General features: G+C 31.5%; 1 protein-coding gene across 12 annotated transcripts in view; it reads left to right on the forward strand.

Annotated features, from left to right (window-relative positions):
* Tlk (Tousled-like kinase) overlaps positions 1-22588 on the forward strand; it is a 277166-nt gene that overhangs the window by 182706 nt on the left and 71872 nt on the right. For 2 of the 12 annotated variants that reach the window (XM_014439176.2, XM_014439177.3), the window contains one exon: positions 6508-6692. The exons of 7 other annotated variants lie outside the window; for them this stretch is intronic. Coding sequence is in view for 1 of the 5 variants with exons in the window: in XM_014439175.3 (XP_014294661.1) it covers positions 10173-10223 (51 nt within the window). In the remaining 4 variants the exon portion in view is untranslated. Of the gene's footprint in view, positions 1-6507; positions 6693-10021; positions 10224-10299; positions 10379-11902; positions 12017-22588 lie in introns of those variants that run through there. 3 more of the 12 variants (XM_014439178.2, XM_014439175.3, XM_014439179.3) reach the window with 3 other exon arrangements.

Below are 22588 nucleotides of genomic sequence, written 5' to 3' on the forward strand. Positions count from 1 at the left end.
GTCCCCCCCCCCAATTATGCTGAGAGAATTTTAGAATGGATTTAGGAAAATAAAAACGCGTGATGAGTATATGTTAGAATGAACTGTATATATGCCATTTTTTTTTTTAAATTGTATTATTTGTTTTAGTAATATTTTGAATAAATCTCTTGCGGCACCTTTGACATGTGCTTGGACACTACTGCCGTGGCGTCCACTTTAGGAACCATTGGCGTAGGGTACCATTATAATCCTATGTTTTATTTCTGTCAAATCAAAACTTGTATTTATTTTATTTTTTTGTTTTCTATAGTTCCTAGTTATCATTGAACGTAATCGTGATTCCTCCCCCCTCTCCCCCCCTCTACTCTTCTATTATTAAATAGAGAAGATGGTCGCTGGGTGCGGTCAGAAAAAAAATTATTTGTGCCAGGGCTATAATTAATTAGCATAATTAATATACATAACAATGAAAGATGAATTATGTATATTATATAGGTAAAAATTTGTTCAAGATAAGATACCCTGACACCCTTATATATGGATAGATAAGATACCTATATAATATTATATTTCATCTTTCATTGTTATCAATCTGCTACTGTCTAATTCCATGGTTATTTATCAACTATTTTTTATTTTCAATTCATCGTTATGTATATTTCCAAATTTGTTAGTTAATTATTTCTTTTTAATTTTATATTTCTGTGAATGATGGTTGTTATTGCTTTTTGTTTTATAGCCCTTATGAAGACCTGAATTTATTTATTTGTTTTTTGTTGACTGCACCTCCCGACAATCTTCTCCACTTATTAATCTACGATCAACGATCTACACCTCATCCTTCCATTATTACTTTTATAAACCAACTCACTCACTTTGATAATCATCCAATCTAATGTTCTCTAATAATTGAAATATTGAAGGAAGCACATTGTTTAGTGCATTTACTGATTACTTTGGCTAAGGAATGAGTACAAGAGCTGGGAAGAAAAAAAAGGCAATTATTTCAACCCAATTTTTAATTACTTTAAACTAGTCAAAATTGATGAGTCTGCTAAGTATAGGTAAGGAGGATAAAAAATGGCGGTTCTGAAACACCTTAAAAAAACATTAATTTTGCATTCCAACCTCTATACCTTAAAAACTAACAACAACACTAGAAAATATAAGAAAACATTATTTAAAGAAGTGTAAGTTTGCTGAAATATTAGCCTTAAAAGAGCTATTTACGTCCAGTAATTCTCGAGATATAGCTTTTTAAAAAGCAAAATTTCTTAAAAATCTGCTGAAAGATTAGTAGTTAGTTATTTATTTTGAGAAATCTATATCTCAGGAACTCAAATTAAAGCTAGTTTAATGGACTATAATGAAGTTTATGACCTACCTTCGTAGGAATAGTAGTTTTTATGATATTTGCTAAAATAAATTGATTTATAGTTGCTCGGACAATAAGTTTGATTTATGAAAAACTTCATTTCAGAAACCATTAGACGTACAGATGTCTGCCAGCGCTCAATTTAAATCTAGTCAAATTTACTACAAAATAGTTAATTGTGTTTATCTTTGTAGGAGTAGTAGTTTTTATGACATTCAATAAAATAAACTCACAAAATGTTAATTTCTAGTTGTTCGTATAAAATGTTGGATTTTTGAAAAATAACTCAAGGTCCATTAGACGCACAAATGTCTGCCAATACTGAAAATAGTGGAAATTTAACTTACTATAAAGTAGTTTATTACACTTATCTTCGTTGGAGTAGTAGTTTTTATGATATTCACATATGGATATAAATTTGGCAAATCAAAATTTGTCCGAACAACTATGAATCAATTTATTTTAGCCAATTTCATGTAACTATTACTCTTACGAAGATAAACATCATAAAATACTTTATAGCTCATTAAACTAGCTTTAATTTGAGTGCTAATAGGCATCTGTACGTCAAATGGTTTTTGAGATATAAATTTTTCAAAATAAATTCACTAACTACTGATCTTTCAGTACGTCCCATACAAAATTTTTATGAAATGTTGCTTTTTAAACTAACTATTTAACGTAAATAACTCTATTAGGGCTCATATTTTAGCAAATTTACTCTTCTTTAAATTACGTTGTCTTAGGTTTTCTTGTGCTTTTGGTCGTTTTTAAGATACAATGCTCCGAATGAAAAATTAATGTTTTTTAAGGTTTTGAAACAGCCGCCATTTTTTATTCCCCCAACCTATACTTGGCAGACTCATCAGTTTTGACCAGTAATTATACATAGTTTTCATTAAAGTAATAAAAAATTGGGGTGAGATAACTGCCTTTTTCTCCTCTTGGCTCTTGTATTAAATGTTATTGTCAATTTCCACTTGTTGCTTTATGGTTTAGTAGTATCCTCAGAGTGATATTGACTGTAATGCATATTATAATTATTAGATTATGTAATGCATCTTTTCAGTGAATCGCTAACCACATACTTCTTATGATCTGATTAGTTTATTATCGTGACCATTTTTTAAAATATTTTACAAAGCTTTGAACAGCAGATGTTTGCGCCCACTTGCCGGACGGTTATTGCCCGGCGCGGCAAGAATACAGGTAGGTCAGAGGTGTGTATAAGGCGCCATTCTCTACCTAGACAGATGGGCTTGAGCCGTATCGACCGAAAGGGGAAATGGGATTTTTCCCCGGTCACTGGTGGAAGGAGGGAATTTATACTGTTGGCCGTGGCAACGCTGCATAGCCGCAAGAGTGGGGGTTCTCTTCGGTTTCCTTTCATCACCCTTTCTTGATCTCTATAACCGCATTAAATACAGCGCTTTAATGCTCAGCAAGCAAAGTAGTCCACTAGTTAGGTACTTGCATTAATTTGTTTGGCCATTTTATTTATGATGATTGGTCTGAATCTATTTTGTAATCGACCGGTCATCAATTTGGTTGGTTATTGTTAAGTCGGATTCATAGTTAGCCACTTGCCAACCGACGTCAGTGCCCACACGCGTGTTCGTTCCATAGGTGCAAACATGGTGGACGTAGCACTTTTGTCGACCATTGCCTTCGATTCACACTATTTTCATTATAAAAAGGAACAAAATGAAAGTAAACGTATATTTCAGCAATGTAGGTGGTAGGTTATAAAAATTATTAGAAATAGAACTAGATAATTCAATCAATTAATTATTGGAGAAGATGGTGGGGGGGGGGGTGCGGTCAGTAAAAAAGAACATAAATAAACAAAAAATTATTTATTCATACCGACGTTTCGACCTGAGTTTCAGGTCTTTAGAACAAAAAGAGATAACAGTCATTATCCAGAGATATATAAAATTGAAAAGAAATAGTGTACTAACAAATTTGGAAATATACAAAATATTTAATTGAATAAAAAAAAATTTGATTGATAACCATGGAATTAAGATAGTAGTAGATTGATAAATATAAAAGATATAACATAATATTCTATAGGTAAGAAGATATCTTTAAGATAAGATATGATATTGAACAATATGGAAGAAAAATGAAATATATGATATAAGGTAATAATATATGAAACAACTTTTATATTGTTTAATATGTTGATTCAAATTATTTTTTCTGTTTTTTAAACACTACTTACATCTTATCTTATACATATCTTAACACCTATATATTATATTTCATCTTTCATTGTTATCAATCTACTGCTATCTTAATTCCTTCGTTATCAATCAACTTTTTTTTTTTTATTCAATTCAATATTTTGTATATTTCCAAATTTGTTAGTATACTATTTCTTTTCAATTTTATGTTTCTCTGAATGATGGTTGTTATTTCTTTTTGTTCTATAGCCCTGATGAAGACCTGAAACTCTTGTCGAAACTTCGGCATGAATAAATATTCTTTTGTTTATTTACGTTGTTTTTTGCTGACCTCACCCCACCAACATCTCCAATTATTAATCTACGGTCAACTATCTACGCCTCATTAAATAATTCAACCTTCGATCTAGAATTTTTAACATATATTTGCTAATTTAATTACACAGGCGTATAGTGTCTTCATTAATACATATATTTTGCAGTGTTAAATAAAAAATAATCCGATAAAGTCGATGGATGAGATTTGAAACTACGTATTTAAACCCAATTGATAATATTTTTCATTATATAATCTTAATTTAGAGTTAATTAGTGATTGTTAAAGTTAAAGAAATACAGTAATTAATTAAAACACGGAGGGAACAAATGTTTATCTGTTGGCAGTTGTAAAGCAATAATACTCGAGCATGTGGACGCAGCTACAAGCTCTTGGCAGGCCAACTTGTACCAGCCAATCCAAATAAACCATCCACACGCTCGCGCATGCGCACACTTCTGTTTCATAGGACAGTTCAGTCTGAAATCATGCCCGCCTTCAACCTTAAAAAATTTCCCTTGACATTAACGACTCGTAATATTACAGTTAGGAAATATTAATGTCAGAATCCCCACATTCTTTTCTTCAATCCGTCTCCACATTCTTTCATTTATGCCGATTGATAGTTACACCATGGTTGGTGTTGTGATGTTTAAAGCCCCCGGATAGGACCAGCCCAGTGCACCTTAACCCACCCCCGAGGTGACAACAATAGAAGGCCGGATGCAGCTGGTCCGCAGGGGCTTAGGGAAGGACGTCAGCAACAGTTGAGAGCATTGAGGTTTCAGATTATAATTGAGTAGTCAACTATGTATATAAAACATTCAAAATTCTGTTGTGATATTTTATGTTAATTACTATATTATTATTTTGGGTTCCAAATGTCAGCATTCTTGTAAAAACGTTATATTATGTGTAAGTACAGGTATAAATTGGATTGTATAGACATTTTTAATACTAGTTTTCCTTACATGTTATTACTAATTGTATTTAATAATTATGTGTTTTGTTTATGGGTCATTCTCCATATTGTATGCTGTTCAGGTACCAAGCTTCTTCGAAAGTTAAAATTGTTTCCATTTCTTAAATTGTTATTACTTTCAGGTAATGAGCTCATTGACAACTTCTTGAAGTAAGCACACACTCACTTGTTTACTTTTCTTGATATCGATTTATAATGAAGAGCCAGTACCTAGGGACTTGAAGACATGGAGAACACAAAATATGAAGCATGAATATGCTATAAGTAGTATTTGCTAAGTTGAAGTGAAAAACAAAAATTATTAATTTAATAAAAATAATAATTGTAACTATATCCCTCCTCCCCCCTTTAAATTAGATCTTGGGTACACACTTACAAGTAGGTAATCAGTATAACTTTAGGTCGGCTTAAAAGTTCAAAACGCAATGGGAAATTTAAATTTTATTGACTGCGTTTATTAAAATTTTCTTTCTGGCTTAAATAAGAAGCTTCTCTTTAAATACGAATTGATGAAGCAAAAATAATTTGTTGTCTTAATAATGAATATTGATAGATCACTAACCATTTGTTGATGCTTTTTTTATCATGGTCGCTCCCTAGAACCAGAAGAATTTGAGTTAGTAGCAGAACATCATTCTTATTTATTTATTTTTTTTTTAATAATGATTTATTTATTGATAGATATTACAATCTGACACACAGTTGTGGGCAGAAGGTAATAGTGATGAATGATCTCATACATACTAAAATAAAAAAATAAAATAAATAAATAAAAAATAAAATAAAATAAAAAAAAATAAATAAAAAACTCTCTTAAAATATATACAAACAAAAGAATAGACAAGATGAACATAATCAAACTATCTGTATGAAAAATAAATAAATAAAATAACATAATGATAAAATAATATATACTCATTCTTATCAGCCCTGACGAAGCCATGTAAAGTGGGCCGAAACGTTGGTTAACAATAAATAGTTTTCTTTTATTATTTTGATAGCTTTATTGACCACCATCCGGACTATCTTCCTCCAATCTATATGTAAAAAGGTTCTGAACTACTACGTAACTGTGTAATATAAAAGTTTAAGTCTTATCTTTATTAATTTTTTTTTCAGGATCAGGGTGTGACCACTAATATAAATAATTTTAAAAAATACATATAGTTTTAAATCCTGGAAGTAGCTGAAGAATTTAGATTAGAAAACAAACAATAATACATTTTTTCTGCTTCATACAAGTGTTTCCTGGTCACCTTTAAGGACTAAATTTCTCTCTATCAATAAATGTATATCAGCCAGCATTTTAATAACACCCTGCTGGGGAGTGACAGTGGTAAACAATGTTATGGTGATCGGTGTGTTCCATTTAAAATTTAAATTATGTGTTATACCAACACTTAAAAGGATGTTGAACAATATGGCAGTTTTATTTTTTTTTATTCATTGCTGAAAAAATTAGTGCCATTAACAATTTTAAACTCAACTTTGTGACAAAACAAAGATATATATATAATATGATGCAAAAATCATTCTAGTTTATCATTGTTAAAAAGCCCTATAACTGAAATAGTATTTAAATTGGAGAATGACCCATATAATTGATTATATTGATTCACCTTTCGGTTTATAATCTGTGTGTTTTCATTTCTGTCTTTTGCAGGTAAGTGACTACCGTGATAGTGTTTAGGAGGTGTAAGTAGCAACTAATGTGTTGTTAGGTCCCTAGTCACAGTGGTATAGTGGTATAGTTACTTGGTCTCCTCTACTGCACGATTTGCCTATCATAGCTTTTGCCTGATAGATTGCCTCTTTCTTGATTAGGCTCGGCTAAATAGATCTTTATAGGTAAGTAGTTGATACATACCTCTTTGTATATTTTTAATTATATTAGAGCTCTAGGTAAGATATATGTAGTTATAAAACTTTACTTTTAGATAATTTTTTCAATTTCTAAACAATTTTTCTTTTTTTTTTTGGAAAGTTTTATCTCATTACAAAGACAGATTGACAAATCTTTATTATTATTATTATTTTTAATTTTTTTTTTTTTAATATTTCGATAATTCTACCGAGTAATCATTAGGAATCAGACAACATCTTGGTTATTACGTCCTTAAATGTATCAATTTTCCGATGCTTTAATTTTTATCCTCATATTTTTTCTTATTTTGCACAAAACAAATTTTTTTATAATTTTTTTTTTAGCAATCAATTTCTTTATCAGACATAGTTGGGTTTGATTAAATTTTTATTAAAGGTTTTGTTTCAGCTTTTAAATTGCTTAATTGATTTATTTGTTGTATCTGTTCCTTTTATATTAGTGATAGATAATGATCTTGCATGGAAATAAACTTGTAAAGATGTAAATAGAAAAAAAAATGTTAATATTAAGATAAATAATGTACTCGATACAAGTAGTACTTAAAATACAAGTTTCCAACACAATTTAGATAGATTCAGTTTTTATTGAGGCTTTTGAACTGCTTAATTGACTGGTGTATATATAGTTTATATTTATGGTACAATATAATCATGCATGGCAATAAAATTTTAAAGCTGTAAATTGAAAATTGAAGAATATATTCTTATCATGAAAAATGGTGTACTGAAGGGATATTCTTGTTGTTTTAAATGTAAAATTTTATAAGATGTTAAATCCATAAGAGCTTGTAGCGTTTTTTTTAAGTAAAACTTCATGTTATTGTTTTACTTGTAAGTTATCATTAAAGTAATTTATTACAACATGCCTTAAGTAAGTAGAAGTTGTGTGAAAGATTGGTCACCGAGTGTCTTGTTGATCTTACTTGTGAGGAAGAGAATCAAGATGAGCTAATTGACAACTGTCATTACATTATTATTACTGTCATTCATTGCTTTATTAGTTATAAAAACATCCAAAACAATACTAACACAATCAAAACACAAACTATGAGTAAGTAACCTAACACGACAATAAAATGGTGACGAGCTCAGCTGGTCTGTTGCGCGACGTCATTTTCCATTTAACAGACCTAGTAACAGAATCTCAACCATGTTATATCGTTTTAGCATGGTAAAAGAAGGAAATATTTCTCGATTTAACTTAAGTTTTTCCATTTAACATGTGAATAGCCCTATCATAAGGTTGCGAATATATATTTTTTATCATACACATTTGCGTTTGTTTTATCGTTTATACGGACAAGTCCCTTTTTGTTTCCAAAATAGTTTAGATCGATTTAGTTTCTATTGAAGCTTTTGGTTTTAACTACTTTATTGTTATGTATATTTCGCGTATATTAGTAGCACAATTTAACCACGCATGACAGAGCAGAACTTGTTGTTATTAAGAGATGTTGTGTACATAATATAAACGTGTACATTACAACGTTGCAAATAACTTTTTAATTATAGACATTTGCATTTGTTTTTCCGTTATTGCTGATGAGACCCTCGGTTGATCTTGATCGCCGGCCAAACGCGTTTTCAAATATTTCGCAGGAATGGAGAGGGAGAGAGAGAGAGATGGAGATAAGCGGGACAGAAAATTTTCGCGACGGACGTAATAATGAGCTGCTTCGATACTACCCGAACCGAAAACATGACCGACTCAAAAAATCTATTATATAGCGAGAAGCAGCGTTGCCGGATCTACCTAACGGTCGGCGTCTTCCTATTTATACCGGAGTGCAGCGGTGGGTTCGATAGTTGGCGATATCTGCCGGCCAGTGTTGGCTATATATAGCTGCATACCTTTCTAGGATGCCACGCCCTTGTGTGTCTGTCTGCTTCTGGATCGTCTCCTACCTCTTTGGCAAATCATCCAATATTGTTCTAATCTTCATCGATATTTATTTTCGACAAAGTTGTAGAGAAAGATGATTCACCGTGCGTAATGGTTTCTAGCCTTGTAACTCTCCAAGCTATTTTCGTATATTGCATTAAAACTATTCAAGGAAGCCAGATCACGGACGAATAAAAATTTTTAGTTCATTTTTATGCAGATATTTTGTGCAATAAATCTACATTTATTTGTTCCTATTGTAAATGGTTGAAGAGAAATCGAAATTATTGTTTATCTTGATACTCAATGAAGTGTACTTCATTTTTCTGAGCATCAAAAATGGCTGATGCTAGTCCATGAATGGTAGTTATGTTCTTGATTGGTGTAAACAGAGAAACCACAGAACTATTATTTGCTTATGAGATTGTTATTTTAATACCTATAATGGTACTCTATAAGTATTTCAAACTACTAACGATTTAAAAAAAAATATTCAGATATTTAGCTCAGTGATTTCTATATCCGAAAGAATAATTTCTTTAAAAGCTACTTTGTACATGAATGTGTTCCAGCAAATAGTATAAGTAAAATTGATATTATTGTTTATCTTGATACTACTAGTTCAAAGCAATGTACTTCATTGGACTCTACCAGTTAGTAGGCCTAAAATTGCCTGTATTTTTTTTTATATGTACATTTGGTGATGGTCAAAAGTAATTCATTTAGTACAAAAACTATTTATTATACTTCTACGTTTCGTCGCTGAGCTTCGTCAGGGCACTTGACTAGCAAGTAAACAAAATACTGATTCTTTTTCTAAACTTTGGTGCTTGACTGAATTATAATTAGTCTTTGGTCAGTATTCAGTTACTTTATTGCTTGCTTTACGATACCCCAGATGAAGGCTTGCAAACTGGAGTGAAACGTTGATGTATTGCAAATAGTTTTTGTACTATTTGAACTACTTTTTTGACCCTCACATGGGCCATCTTCCTTCAAGTTTATCATTATTTTAAGAGGGTAGGTGGAAGAAAGTAAGTGTTTTGAAAATAATAAATTATTTATTTGTGTATCAATTAACCTACGGTACCAATATAAAGAAACACGTTAATTGATACCGGTATGGAATTTACTACTATGCATATTAACTCCGTCGGAACAATAAAAATACTCTCATAAGCGAGAGTGAAAATACAGCTTATAAAAAAAAGTTATGAGAGATAGAGGTATATAGAATTAGCGGTAAGGCCGCGGAGGAAGGGAGGGGAGAAATAATTAACAGAGTGGAAGGGTGGGGGGAGGTGAGAGGGCGCCGTACACTACACACCATTCATAACGGGCCTCTGTTGGCTGCGGAGTGGGGGAACTAGCAGAGGAGTGGGGGAAGTCTGGCGATCAGCTGGCGCTCAGTCTGCTTCTAGCGGTCCTCGGGTGCAGTAGTGTGTGTGTCATCACTTCGTCTCGAGCTATATCATCCTGATTATATGTTCGTCGTTACAAGTGTGTGTTTGTGTATGCCCGGGTCGGATGCCAGGCATGCTGCTAGCTGAACGCAGGCGGCCATGGACGGCATGCTCAGGACCCTCCTCTTCTCCTATTGGCAAATACAATCGGTACGTATACTCTCCAGTGTCACTAGGTCAAACGGAATGATTGCTCCTAATTAAACATATATCTCGTCGCCCTTAGGAGTCGAATGTTCTATGCTGTGTGATCATTTCGGCAGAAGAATAATTTGCTCTGGATACTCACTTAGTTCTTTACGGAAGTAAGTTATTCTATTTTTTTTTTTTTCATACCGAAAATATTTTTATGTCTATTTTCAATCGCGCATTATAACATTATTACCGGTATCCTAGGCCCAGATTTGGATCGACGTCATTGTCCTTCAACTGTTAGTTTACCATTTGTTGTCGTTAGGTTGCAGTAGGAATGAAGCTGTTATATTCCAGATGCCGTATATCGATGTCAATATAAAATCGATTGTGCTCACAAGGACCAAAAGAAATCACTGATTAAATTACTTTCCGATTAAATTTATTTGACAATAGGAAACAAAATTACAATTTTGATTAGTTATTTCAATTACTAGCTGAACCAAAGTAATCTTAGTTACATTTTACTTAAATTAATAGTTGAAATTACTTTTTACTCATGACTTATTAGGGAAACTTACTTTATAACTTTTATAGTTGCCCAAATTTAATTTTTCTTCTGGCCAAATATTGCAATGATGTAGCCGGGAAATTCTTATTAATGAAAAATACATGGGGTAATTTTACTATCTTTATTGTTTGTATATAACCTCATAGCTTCATGAATATAAACAAAAACAAAGAGGTTTTTTTTCTCATGATAATTTAAAATAAAAAAAACTCGATAATTTTTAAAATTATTTTTTCCTCGATGAAATAACTTATTGAGGTTTCAGTGTGTACTCACAAGCGTTTTCTACTTATTGATGTTAAATTATTTTTAAAACCTTCTCGGTTGCCTACCTTATTTTTTGTTATTAGTTTTAATATATTCCTCTGGCCACATTTACAAGGATATTATCAAGTAATATCTCTCAATGTCTAGGCGACGAACTTAAATTAATACTGATTATTATAATATTTTTCTTATTGTATGCGTGATGACCTCAGAGCATAATTATTATTAAAAATAGTAGTTTTTCTCATCATGATAATTTGAAAAATTCTTTTTTCCCTTGAATATGAAATTTCCCTGCTTGATGAAATTACTTATTGAGTCGGTTGTGTTAGTTTAGAACGTCATTTGTTCTAACCTAGTTTAGTATTGGTCGGTGTGGCTCTAGGGTGAATAACCTTACATCGTGACCTCCCTACAGCTTGCTGTATAACCAAGGCCTATTAGATCCTAAAACGAAAAAAAAAAATTTATCACAATCCTCCATATTAATAGTATTCCAAATATTATCGATCAGACATTTCCTTTGTTTTTATTAACTTTCTCCTGTTAATCTGTAATCGAGTTTTAAATTACTAGTTTTTAAATAGGCTTAAAGGGATTTTATTATTGTATAATGATGAATTTCCCCCGCATTTTATCGTTTTAAATCTTGGTTGTCTCGTAAAAGTGTTGTTATCTTTTCAAAACATTGTCATCTTTGAGTGGAATTTAAATGCTTCGATTGCTGCCAGAATCTGCCGTTAGAGAGCTCCGGTGTTTTTGATAACTTATCGGAAATTAGTTTTTGATTATTTTTAGCTCGAGTTTTTTTTTTTTTTTTTTTTTCTCCATTTCTTTAGTATGAGATAAAACATCCCGTAAAGCTGTGTGATCGTTCGAAGTAGAGTGGATGTATCAGTATTCATTTGTTGTCTAGTGTTGTAAACATATAGTTAGCATAGATTTAATATTGTATGTTTACACTAATTTTTAGGTAAGTGGTTATGATTGTATTATAATACTTATGGTTTTACTGCACAACCATTTTGATATTTTTGTGATGTTTTACTGGTTGAGTATAAATATTTGATATCTCGCGTTGTGTAGTGTCTCTGTCTTATTTGATTTTTAATTTAACCCTCATTATAACTAAACATTAACTTTATTACTTAAGTTTAACTTTGAATTTTGATAATGAAGGTGATGGAATATGTATTTTACGAACGGTAGAGATTCTCTTTAAATTAGTGTATACCTCAGAAGTCATATAACTATCTTTAATGATGTAGGTTACGTTTTAATATTTGTCATCATTTACCAGTCAATTGAAATGTTATATAACAAATTTCCAATACTGATTTCTAAATAACTCTTGATTTATGTTTTTAAAATAAAATTGAACTAACTTTTTTACTAGTTGACCTTGAGATACAAATGAATTACTATAACTGTTATCAGTGTTTTTTTTTTTAATTACAGAATAGATTATAAATCATAAACATATTTTCATTTTATCACATGACTATAGTATTATTATTTTTATGATTAATCAGTATTGAAATTATCATCAATAACGTGACATGTTTATCATTCTGGCATATCTTTGGATTAAAGTTCAAATTTTCATTTGCTACAGCTGTTTTTAACTTCTTGATACACATCTGTTTAAAATCAGCTGATCGGTATTTCAATAAGAAAACGATTATTTTTGTTTTAATAGTTTATTTATTGATATTTACAACTGTACAACAAATATATTGAGCATGTAAATATGTTGTGAGTTATATTACATGATATATTATTATATACTGATATATATTACATGATACAGTGTTGTCGAGAACTTAAAAAATAATAATAATAAATAAAGAATTTCATTTTTTGTGATAAAATATTTCTGGTTATTAAGTTTTTATATTGCGTTTAAATCTGTTATATATTTATTAATATAGAGAACGATAAACGACTAAATAATTGAGTATGTCTTTTATTTATAGAATTTGATTTTTTTTATTCCGAACAGGAATTACGACGTGTTATTTTACATTTATAATGCGAAATTTCTTTTACATAAACATTTCAAGAATTCGATTATGCAATTCATGGCCTTAGAAATAAATAATGGCTGAAGGAATTTAAGGAGCAAAAGGAAAAGATTGGGCCTACAGTGAGAGGATACAAGTAACACCTGCCTTCTAGATAGCTAGTCACTAATGCTATTATTATCCTTAGTTATTTTTGTATCTTGATCTTGTTCTTAGATACTCTTTATAGTCTCTCTAGTCCTTTATAGTTTAAGAATTTTTCTACTACATCTTGTTTCTCTTTTTACATCCTCCATTAAATCAGGCACTTGAGTACCTGGTTTATTTTAGGGGAATGTAGGTACATGAACTATTGTTATGTACAAGGCATATCTGTTAAAATGAGTCTGCATTTCCATTCGCCGATGGAGATCAGGAATTTATTCATTGGTAATGGAATCACTTTAAGTATTGTCTTAATTTGTCAAATTCAATGTGGAAATCCACACTAATGACTGATGAAAAATAATAAGATGTATCAGTATGAGAGAGCATTTAATAAGGATGGTACTAGATGAACGATTTCCGAAGGACGTATGAACAGCCATTCCAAATAACACGAATACAAATATTGGTTCTTTGATAATAAATAGAAAGTGTTCTTTCTGCTCTGATTTTTTTCTACAAGTTATTTCCTCTAACCATCGGGAAGATGATTTCCAAAGAAGAATAAATACATGGAGGTATATTGTGGCGGTGCTGCTGTTGCTAAGAGGAGAGGGTGGTGAGAGAGATAAGGAGCAGCAGGCTGACGGAGGTGTAGATCCGGCAACAGCGGTCGGTTTGCGTCTATTTAACTCTCCGGTCGACATGTCCAATATGGCCGACCCGGGTCACCGACACACCCTCTGCTCTTCTTGTCTCTAATCACATCTCTACCGTCGCCATCTTTAGTCCGTAGCTAAGCTCTTCTGAGGGGAAAGGTCACTGCATGTGTCCTTAGAGGAGGTTTCAGCTATTGATGAGTCCTTACTTCCTTCATTTGCAAAAATAACAACAAAAAAAGAAGTTTCTAAACTCAACACTAATTCCATCGATGGAATCCACCTATCGATTGAGTCCTCGATGTACGCTGAGATGCAGGCGACTTGTTTAATGCAAACTGAACTGGAATAAAAGATTATGTGATGTTCTGTTGACAAAATGGATCGAAGGAAATAGTCTTAAAATACCAAGAAGAACTTATATTCGTATACCTTATGATGATACCATATATCAATTATAACTGTATGCAGCAATGGAATCTGTCAAAATCGACCTAAACAATATTGAAATTCTATCAAAATTGTATAGATTTGGCCCGAACACAAATTTGACTAACGGAATCAAGTTTGTTCGTTAATGTCTAAATCGTATAATTCGAGTAATAATTTTCCATTCTGAGGACACTTTTTTCTTTTTGTCCTGCATGAATACAAAGTTTTCTTACCTCGGCTGTGAGGAAGCAAAAATAATTAAAACAAAGCAGTGAATTTTACACTACTTTTAAATTTACTATGTTTACATTTCACTTTCATGCAAGAGTTTCTTTCTTACATTGTTTTGCTTTATCAACATACATTTATTTACTTTGGTACCTGTTAAAAATTGATTCAGATTATCGATGGTTATATTGAACGTAATCGATTCTTAAGATATTTAGGAGATTTGAACATATTACCATCTATCTATGAAATGTCGACTCAGTTTCAATTATAAGCAATGAATAAGAAGATACACTCTCATTAAAGTTTACTTAAACTTGGATATGCCTGCAACATTTGGTAAGGGAAAGTATTGCGAACTTGCTAAATTTTAAATTCAAACCCTGGGTCCTAATAACGTAGTGTGCCAAAATTGTCCGTATGTGAACAGCCTAGCTCAAATTCGAGAAGTGGTGTGAAACTGAAATAATAAATTTACGGCGGGTACATATATGACTGGGATGTGAGATATTTTTCGATGAAATCGACCAACCGGAAATGCCACTTAAGAGAATTGATTTTCGTTAAAATGTTATTGTAATTGTTCTCCTTCCCTAAAGGTCTTATCATCTATTATCTCTTATCATAGATATACCATGATTAATAATACAGGTCTTAATGAATCATTTTTCTGTCTTTATCGTGTGTAAATACAAGGGGTATGTTGTATGATTCATTATATTTTTATTTCAAAGCTCTTAATCTTTTAAACTCTTAATTCTTTTTTCATTTAAGTAACAGATATCTAATAAATTAATAATGTATTTTCTTCATATCTTATATACTGGTTTAACATTTGGTATCATCAAGATGACCTTGGGAGTCGCATCACATCCTAAACACGTACAGATGGTATGCAGGCATGTGGTAATAAATAATAATTTTAAAATAATATATATTATAAATATAATATAATTTGAAAATGACCTAGTTAGTTTTCAGTGCCTGGCCTTATCCTACCGCCTTGACTAAGTTAAGTATTGACGTAAGCCCAGCCGTCCTACCTATAGAACTCGGGTCGATAACATTCCCCTCTTTACCCTTTTCTTCTACTCTGTAATGTTTATTGTATTTTTAAAGGAGGAAAAACTTTATTAAAAATACAAAGTTGTGCTTCCCAACATCATTGGGCTGCTAATCACACAACATACTTATTTTAATCTAATCAGACAATATTTTTGATCTTAGGATAAATAGGCCTAACAAGTATACAATAATAATTATAAACAGTAATAATATAAACTATAGAATATGACTTTTTTTCTTTTTTCTCTCTCTTATTTTTTTTTTCTTCGTTTCATCACTTTGGCTCTTCTCCCCCTCCTTTTTCCTTCTATCCTTTCCCCTTTTTCCCTTTTTTTTCCTTTCACATTTTGGTTTCAACCAAATGTGCCTTTAAAAGAATAATGGATAAAATAGTGGTAGAGATACAAATATATATCAAAAATACATATGTAACAAATATAACTAGAAAGGATAAATCTCAATTTATATTTAGAGTAAAGATAATATGTTTACGGTTGTATTAAATATTTTTAAAAAGCTCCTTCTTGTCTCTTCTTATCTTCATTTCAAACATTTTTACTTTCACTTACTATACATACATTAAGAGAAATTTTCGCGGTCTTGGAAAATTTTCGAACATTCCTTCATACATAAAATCATACATTCCTGGGGTATGACAGTATCATTTTCGATAAATTCGCCTGTTCGGAAAAGCCACTTTTTAGAACTGATTTTTCAAATTTTTCCCATTTTCTCGAAAACGATTTTGATTTTGAAGTCTTTATGTCAAAGTACAATGTATGGTCTTTAATTCAAGCTAGGTCTTATCTTCTTTTAAACAGTCAGGCAAGGCTTAGAAGCAGGTTTTAAAACGATTTTTCCCCTACAGTAGTACCTTTAATTGGGTTTATTTAAAAAATAAACAGTTATCATTATTATAATTATAATGCATTATTATACGGCTTAATCTATTTGGCTCAAAAATGAAGGATTCTTTTTTTATTTTATTTTTTTTTAATACTAAATTTCATCTTCTACTTTTGCTTCACATTTGAAAAACTCCTTTCAGGATACAGGTAAATTAGCAAAAATGGCTCGTCCCGTAGATTTTACTCTGTCTACAAATCATTAACCTTAAAATATAGTTATTAACTTACCCTAAAAATAAATAAATAATACTACCTGACATACATTGAATAGCCTATTTCGTCAGGAGGGTACGAAGGAAAGAGAAAAAAAACCCTAACAATTTTTTGTGTATATATATTTTCTGTGTTAATGTTAAGGATGTAAGAAAAAAAAAATTCACCTACCCAATAAAAATCTTTTAAAAAAAGAAGATAATTTCACATAAAATTCAATTATCACCAAAAGAAAATAAGATGTTATTATAAAATATAGGTATTACTCTACGCTAAAAATAAATAAATAATACTACCAGTCATACATATAACTACTTCCTATATGTATGTATTGAATAGCCTATTTCGTCAGGAGGGTACGAAGGAAAGAAAAAAAAAAACCTAAACATTTTTTGTATATATATATATGTATATATTCTGTGTAAATGTTTAATAAATTAAAGGAAGTAAGAGAAAAAAATATTCACCTACCCAATAAAAATCTTTTAAAAAAAGAAGATAATTCCCATAAAATTCAATTATCACAAAAAGAAATATAAAATGGTGATGGTGATAATTATTAGAAATTATTTTTAATTAATTGCAACAAAGAGAGGACTAACATTTACCTGTTGGCAATTCTAACTGGTGAATGTAGCTCAAGCCCTCGGGTCGGCCATCAAATCAGGACAACGTAAACAAGCCAGTCCAAATAACCTATACACACGTTTGCATATGTCCCAACTAGCCACGGTTTGGTATATATGTAGTCGCGTGTAATGGATACTTAACTATGTACTTGGCAAACCTTGTGTTTCGTTATTTAATTTTTATGATATGTTGCCCCTTTTGTAATTTTCGATCTTTCTGGCATGGTCTTTTAGTTTTTTATCCTATTTATATTTCAAAAGTTATTTTCTTATACATCCGGAGGTTATATTACCTTTTTTGTACAAGTTGGTAGCCCCGTTTTGGGATATTTCGGTTGGCAGCTCTCCGAAGAGTAGATCCTCCGATGCTATAAATCAGCAGATTGTGAAGGCTGGCTCAAGGGCCAGGTGACGTTTTTGTTGTTTTGTTTTTTTTGTCATGTCAGTTCCTTTCTTTGCCTGCCCTGAAGTTTCCTCAGGCCGGGAGGGGGGCGATGTTGCCGGATCTACCCCCGGCCAGTTATGACACCCTCTCTTCGTCTGTGTCTTCATTATCTCCGTTCACCTTATATTCATTTCATTCCAGAGTAAAAGCTATATAACAATATCATAGATTTGCTGGGAAGTTTGATTATAAATTGCGAGTATTGTAGAATGGATGGTCCTGTGCAATGTATAAAGATCGATTGCACTCGGTACTAATCGAGTACATTGTCCAAGTTACAAATATCGATTCAAAATGTTAGGACTGATCTGTCTGGAATGGACTTCAAGACCTCCAAGTTACTAGTATCGATACAAAATGTTAGTACTGATTTGTATGGAATAGACTTGATAATATACGTCCAAGTTACTAATAACAATCCAAAATATTAGTATTGACCTAGCAGGAATCGACTTAATACTCTACGTCCGAGTTACTAATATCGATCCAAAATATTAGTATTGACCAGTCAGGAATCAACTTAATACTCTACGCCCGAGTTACTAATATCGATCCAAAATGTTAGTACTGATTTATCAAGAATAGACTTAATAATGTACGTCCAAGTTACTAATATCGATCTTAAATGTTAGTGTTAATCTGTCTGGAATAGACTTAGTTTTACATTGGTTTTTCTTAGTTAGTAGCACTCAGGAACTTATATTGGTTGAAGAAGTTTGTCGCACCGGGGGGTGCGGTCAGCAAAGAACAACATAAATAAACAAAACCATATTTATTTATTTTATGCCGACGTTTCGACCTGAGTTTCAGGTCTTCATTAGGGGTTGTGTCGTAGAAACTTTAGGAACTTTTATTGTTTGCTGAGATCATATCAAAGGTTTTGGGATACACGAAAATATTTATTACTGACGAATGTATTGGAATAGCAAAGATGTATCTCCTGTAACAACTTTATGTCAGTAACACTAATATTTCTTTTGTTAGAAACATTTCTCCGAAAAAGTAAATAAACAATTTGTAGGCATACTTTCCTGTGGTATCAACTAGCTTATCTTCCAATATGTAGTTACATTTGTGTCCTTCCATATAATTGCCATATTACTATTTTTGAATGTTTTAGTATTTCTTCTGGTCCCACAACTAAATTAAATACTAAAATTGTACGTGTTGAACATGAAAGTTAATAAGTTCCTTAATTAAGTTAATAAGTTGCAACATTTTAAACTTTTACAAACTTTTTAAACCTTTCCCACGTGTTATATGCAACTTTTGAATTCACGTTGTCATGGTAACTCTAAAGTCCTCTATAGAATTAGTTTCTAAGAACTCTACTTCTACACAAAAAAATAACCGGTGTGGGTAAGGGTACCGCTACACATTTCTATCACTGGAGTGGGGAAAATACCTAGTTTTAAATCTTCTTTTTTTGCAAAAGTATACATTATATGTCTGGATAATTAAAATATTACTACGAAAGTTAAATTTAATTTTAACTATTTTATACTATATTTCAGTTACTAGCCTACCTTCTACGCCACAACCCCTGATGAAGACCTGAAACTCAGGTCGAAACGTCGGCATAAAATAAATAAATTTGGTCTTGTTTATTTATGATGTTCTTTGCTGACCGCACCCCCCGACAAATTTTTCCAATCATTAACTATTTTATTGTTAATGTTTCATTTTACTTTTTGCTATACCTCCCTCACCGTTACCATATTTAAAATCAGTTCTAACGAATATTGTTTTTACAATTTATTACTCTAGTTCTGTATTTAGAATTATATCACCCCTGGATGTAACAGTTGGGCTGAAAAGTTCATAGGCTTGCATAAAATTTTCTTTTTTATGAAATTTGATTTTATTATTCAATATAGCTGCTTTCGAGGACGATACAACGATTATAGCGGTCATACAATTTTTCGATATCATTTTTATAGTTTTGATTTGATTGAGTATAGATTTGTCTATAGCCTCAAAATAGGCCTCAGTTTCGGTGATTACCTCTTCATCGGCGCTAAATTTCTTTCCAGCCAGCATTCTCTTGAGGTTTGAGAACAGGAAAAAGTCACTGGAGGCCTGATCTGGAGAATAAATTTGGGTGTAAAACGATAGCACAGCTCCATACACTGCTGAGAATCAGATTCTGGTCGATTGAGGCTCGCACGGCACTCACATTGCACAGAGCTTTCGCAACCCAAATATTCATGATGTATCCAAGACGTTCCTTTGATATATTTAGAGTCCCAGCTATCTTGATCAATTTCACTTTACGGTATTCCAAAATTATTTTGTGGACTTTTTTGATATTTTCGTCGGTAACAGCCTCTTTGGAGTGGACGCACTGCGTGCATCGTCCTCAGCGCTCATTTCGCCTTGTTTAAACTTAGCAAACCACTTCTCAACAGTTGATTTCTCTAGTGCAGTGTCCGAATAATGTCTATCAAGCTTCGATAGTATTCCTCTCTCCCCCCCCCAAAAAAAAAGCAATGCTTTATGCCAACTCTATCCCCTACGTGTGAGGGGTAGAGCAGAGCCCAAGAGGATGCTTTATTTAACACAGAAGTTCCTTTTTATCCATTTTTTCCAAACTAACAAAAGTTTTTCTTATTATTAATTAAGCTTATCTACTATTATTTCTATGAATTTTTATCATCCACTATCTTCTTTGCCGAAATTTACGCTCTCTTTCACTTTGTCCCTTTCATTGGATTTATTTGTATTGTGTTTTAATTTATTTGCTTAATTTCCCTAATTGCAAGAATCATCAATCAAATCTTCTTTATCAACTTTAATGGTTTATTGTTTAAGTAATACAATAAAATACGTATTAATGAATACAGTATACGCCTGGGTGATAAAATTATTAAGTATCTCCTTTTTCCAACAAAAAAATACCCGCTCAGCGACTTAAAAAACGGTATAACTATTTAATAACAGAAGTGTCTCATTGGGTTAGGCGTAATCGTTAATAATACTTGTAATGTCAGTGAAGTAATTGTTACTTTAACAATCTCATGTATACACCTTGACAGTGGACTATCGTACACTTTCAGTTATTGCAGCAAAAGTGTTAGCCACTACCATGGTACAACTACAATCATGACAGCATTAATTAAATTATCAAGACAGTCTTACTGTCGGACTGGTTCTGGAGTAGTCGTTAATAGTACATATAATGCAAGTGGTCTAGCAGTTGCATTAACTGTCATATGTTTACTTTACGCCTTGACAATGAACTGCCGCAACTTATCAACCTTAAGGAATGTAATTACGATAGGCGAAAAAAAATTGTTCTTATATATTTGCACAAAATCTAAAAATTATATCAGCCACAGGCCCCTAAAACAAATTTTCCCAACAACTTGAAATCAGGGAGTTGTGACAATGTACTGTTGTCACGTGAGAGGTGGCATACGATTGACAAAGGGTTAAATTTGAATCGTAAATTTCATTTAATCAAATTATAATCTGGTAGGAGTTTATATTATTGGATACAATTAGTTATGAAGAAGCATAAGTGAAATGATTAGTGTTTGTTGTGCCTGGTAGCTGTGTATACATTAGTGGCTTCTAGTATTTACATTTTCCATATGCAATAGCCCTGAAATGAAAGCTTTGAATGTTAATTGAGGTATTAATATAGAAGAAAGGTTTCTTTTCATATTTTATTTTATTTTTTTAATTGCACAGTTTCTTGCGATGTAGAATGTTGTAAATTCCAAAAATATTTTAAAGGAAGGAAATATATGGTAGGATATTTGTAGGCCCCCGGCAGCTGTGAAGCAGATGGAATGCGGTTGGTTGACACATTCGTCCTTGGTTCCATGATGGGACCTCAATTAAATCCTTTATTATTCACTTATATCTTGTACCTTTTTCTCTCCTCTTCTATTATTACTTTCAGCTTATTCAATTTTTACTATCATGTAATCCTGTTTATACTGTATTTATTTATTCACGTACATGTACAGTATTTGCTAAATTAGACTAATAATAATTATAATCAATATTACTAATATTATAGACTCATCCATTCTATGGGGTGATCATATATTTTACAGAATGAATTAATGTATTATTTAAAAAAAATTATAATTACCTAAAGGTTAAAAAACTTAGAATATCAATGCTCTGTTTTTAATAAATATATTTATTCTATTAAATATTTTGGGGTCTATAATGGAGAAACATATGCAAATAATATTGGGAAATCATGATCTACAAATTAATACCAAAAAACCTAAGTTTGATAATTTAGAACTAATCAAATATAAAAAAAAATAAATAAAAAAATTTTCACATCAAATAAACATTTTTAAAAGATAAGTACACAACACTTGCACAAAAAAAAATACCACATATCACAAATAACTTTTTATGAATATTTCAATTTTCAGTTCCATCCAATTTCATACGCCTAAACCATTTTTTTTTTGTTTATAGTATTTGGGTGATCTTTCTATATACTACTGTAAACATACTGATGATTCAATCATTGTTTTTAGTGTATGGAACTATTGAGTTGCAAGTTTTCTTAAAAATTGAAAAAAAAAAAAGAAAGTACATAAAGTATTCTATTCTCCATAAAATTTATAGGTTAAAGGAATATGGTCCGGGTGCGGTCAAGAAAAACTCAAATAGTAGAGATATACTAATTTAATGAGCCAACGTTTCGCCCCACGTTGCAGGGCTTCTTCAGGGCTAAAAAAGATACAAACACATAGTTACAAAAGGAAAACAAAAACCTAAGTGTAAAATAACAGGTGTATAAAATGCAAAAAAGTAAGATATAATA

Source organism: Halyomorpha halys, unplaced genomic scaffold (genome assembly GCF_000696795.3).
Source record: "Halyomorpha halys isolate HHAL.00 unplaced genomic scaffold, Hhal_1.1 Scaffold78.1, whole genome shotgun sequence".
Classification (NCBI taxonomy): Eukaryota; Metazoa; Arthropoda; class Insecta; order Hemiptera; family Pentatomidae; genus Halyomorpha; species Halyomorpha halys.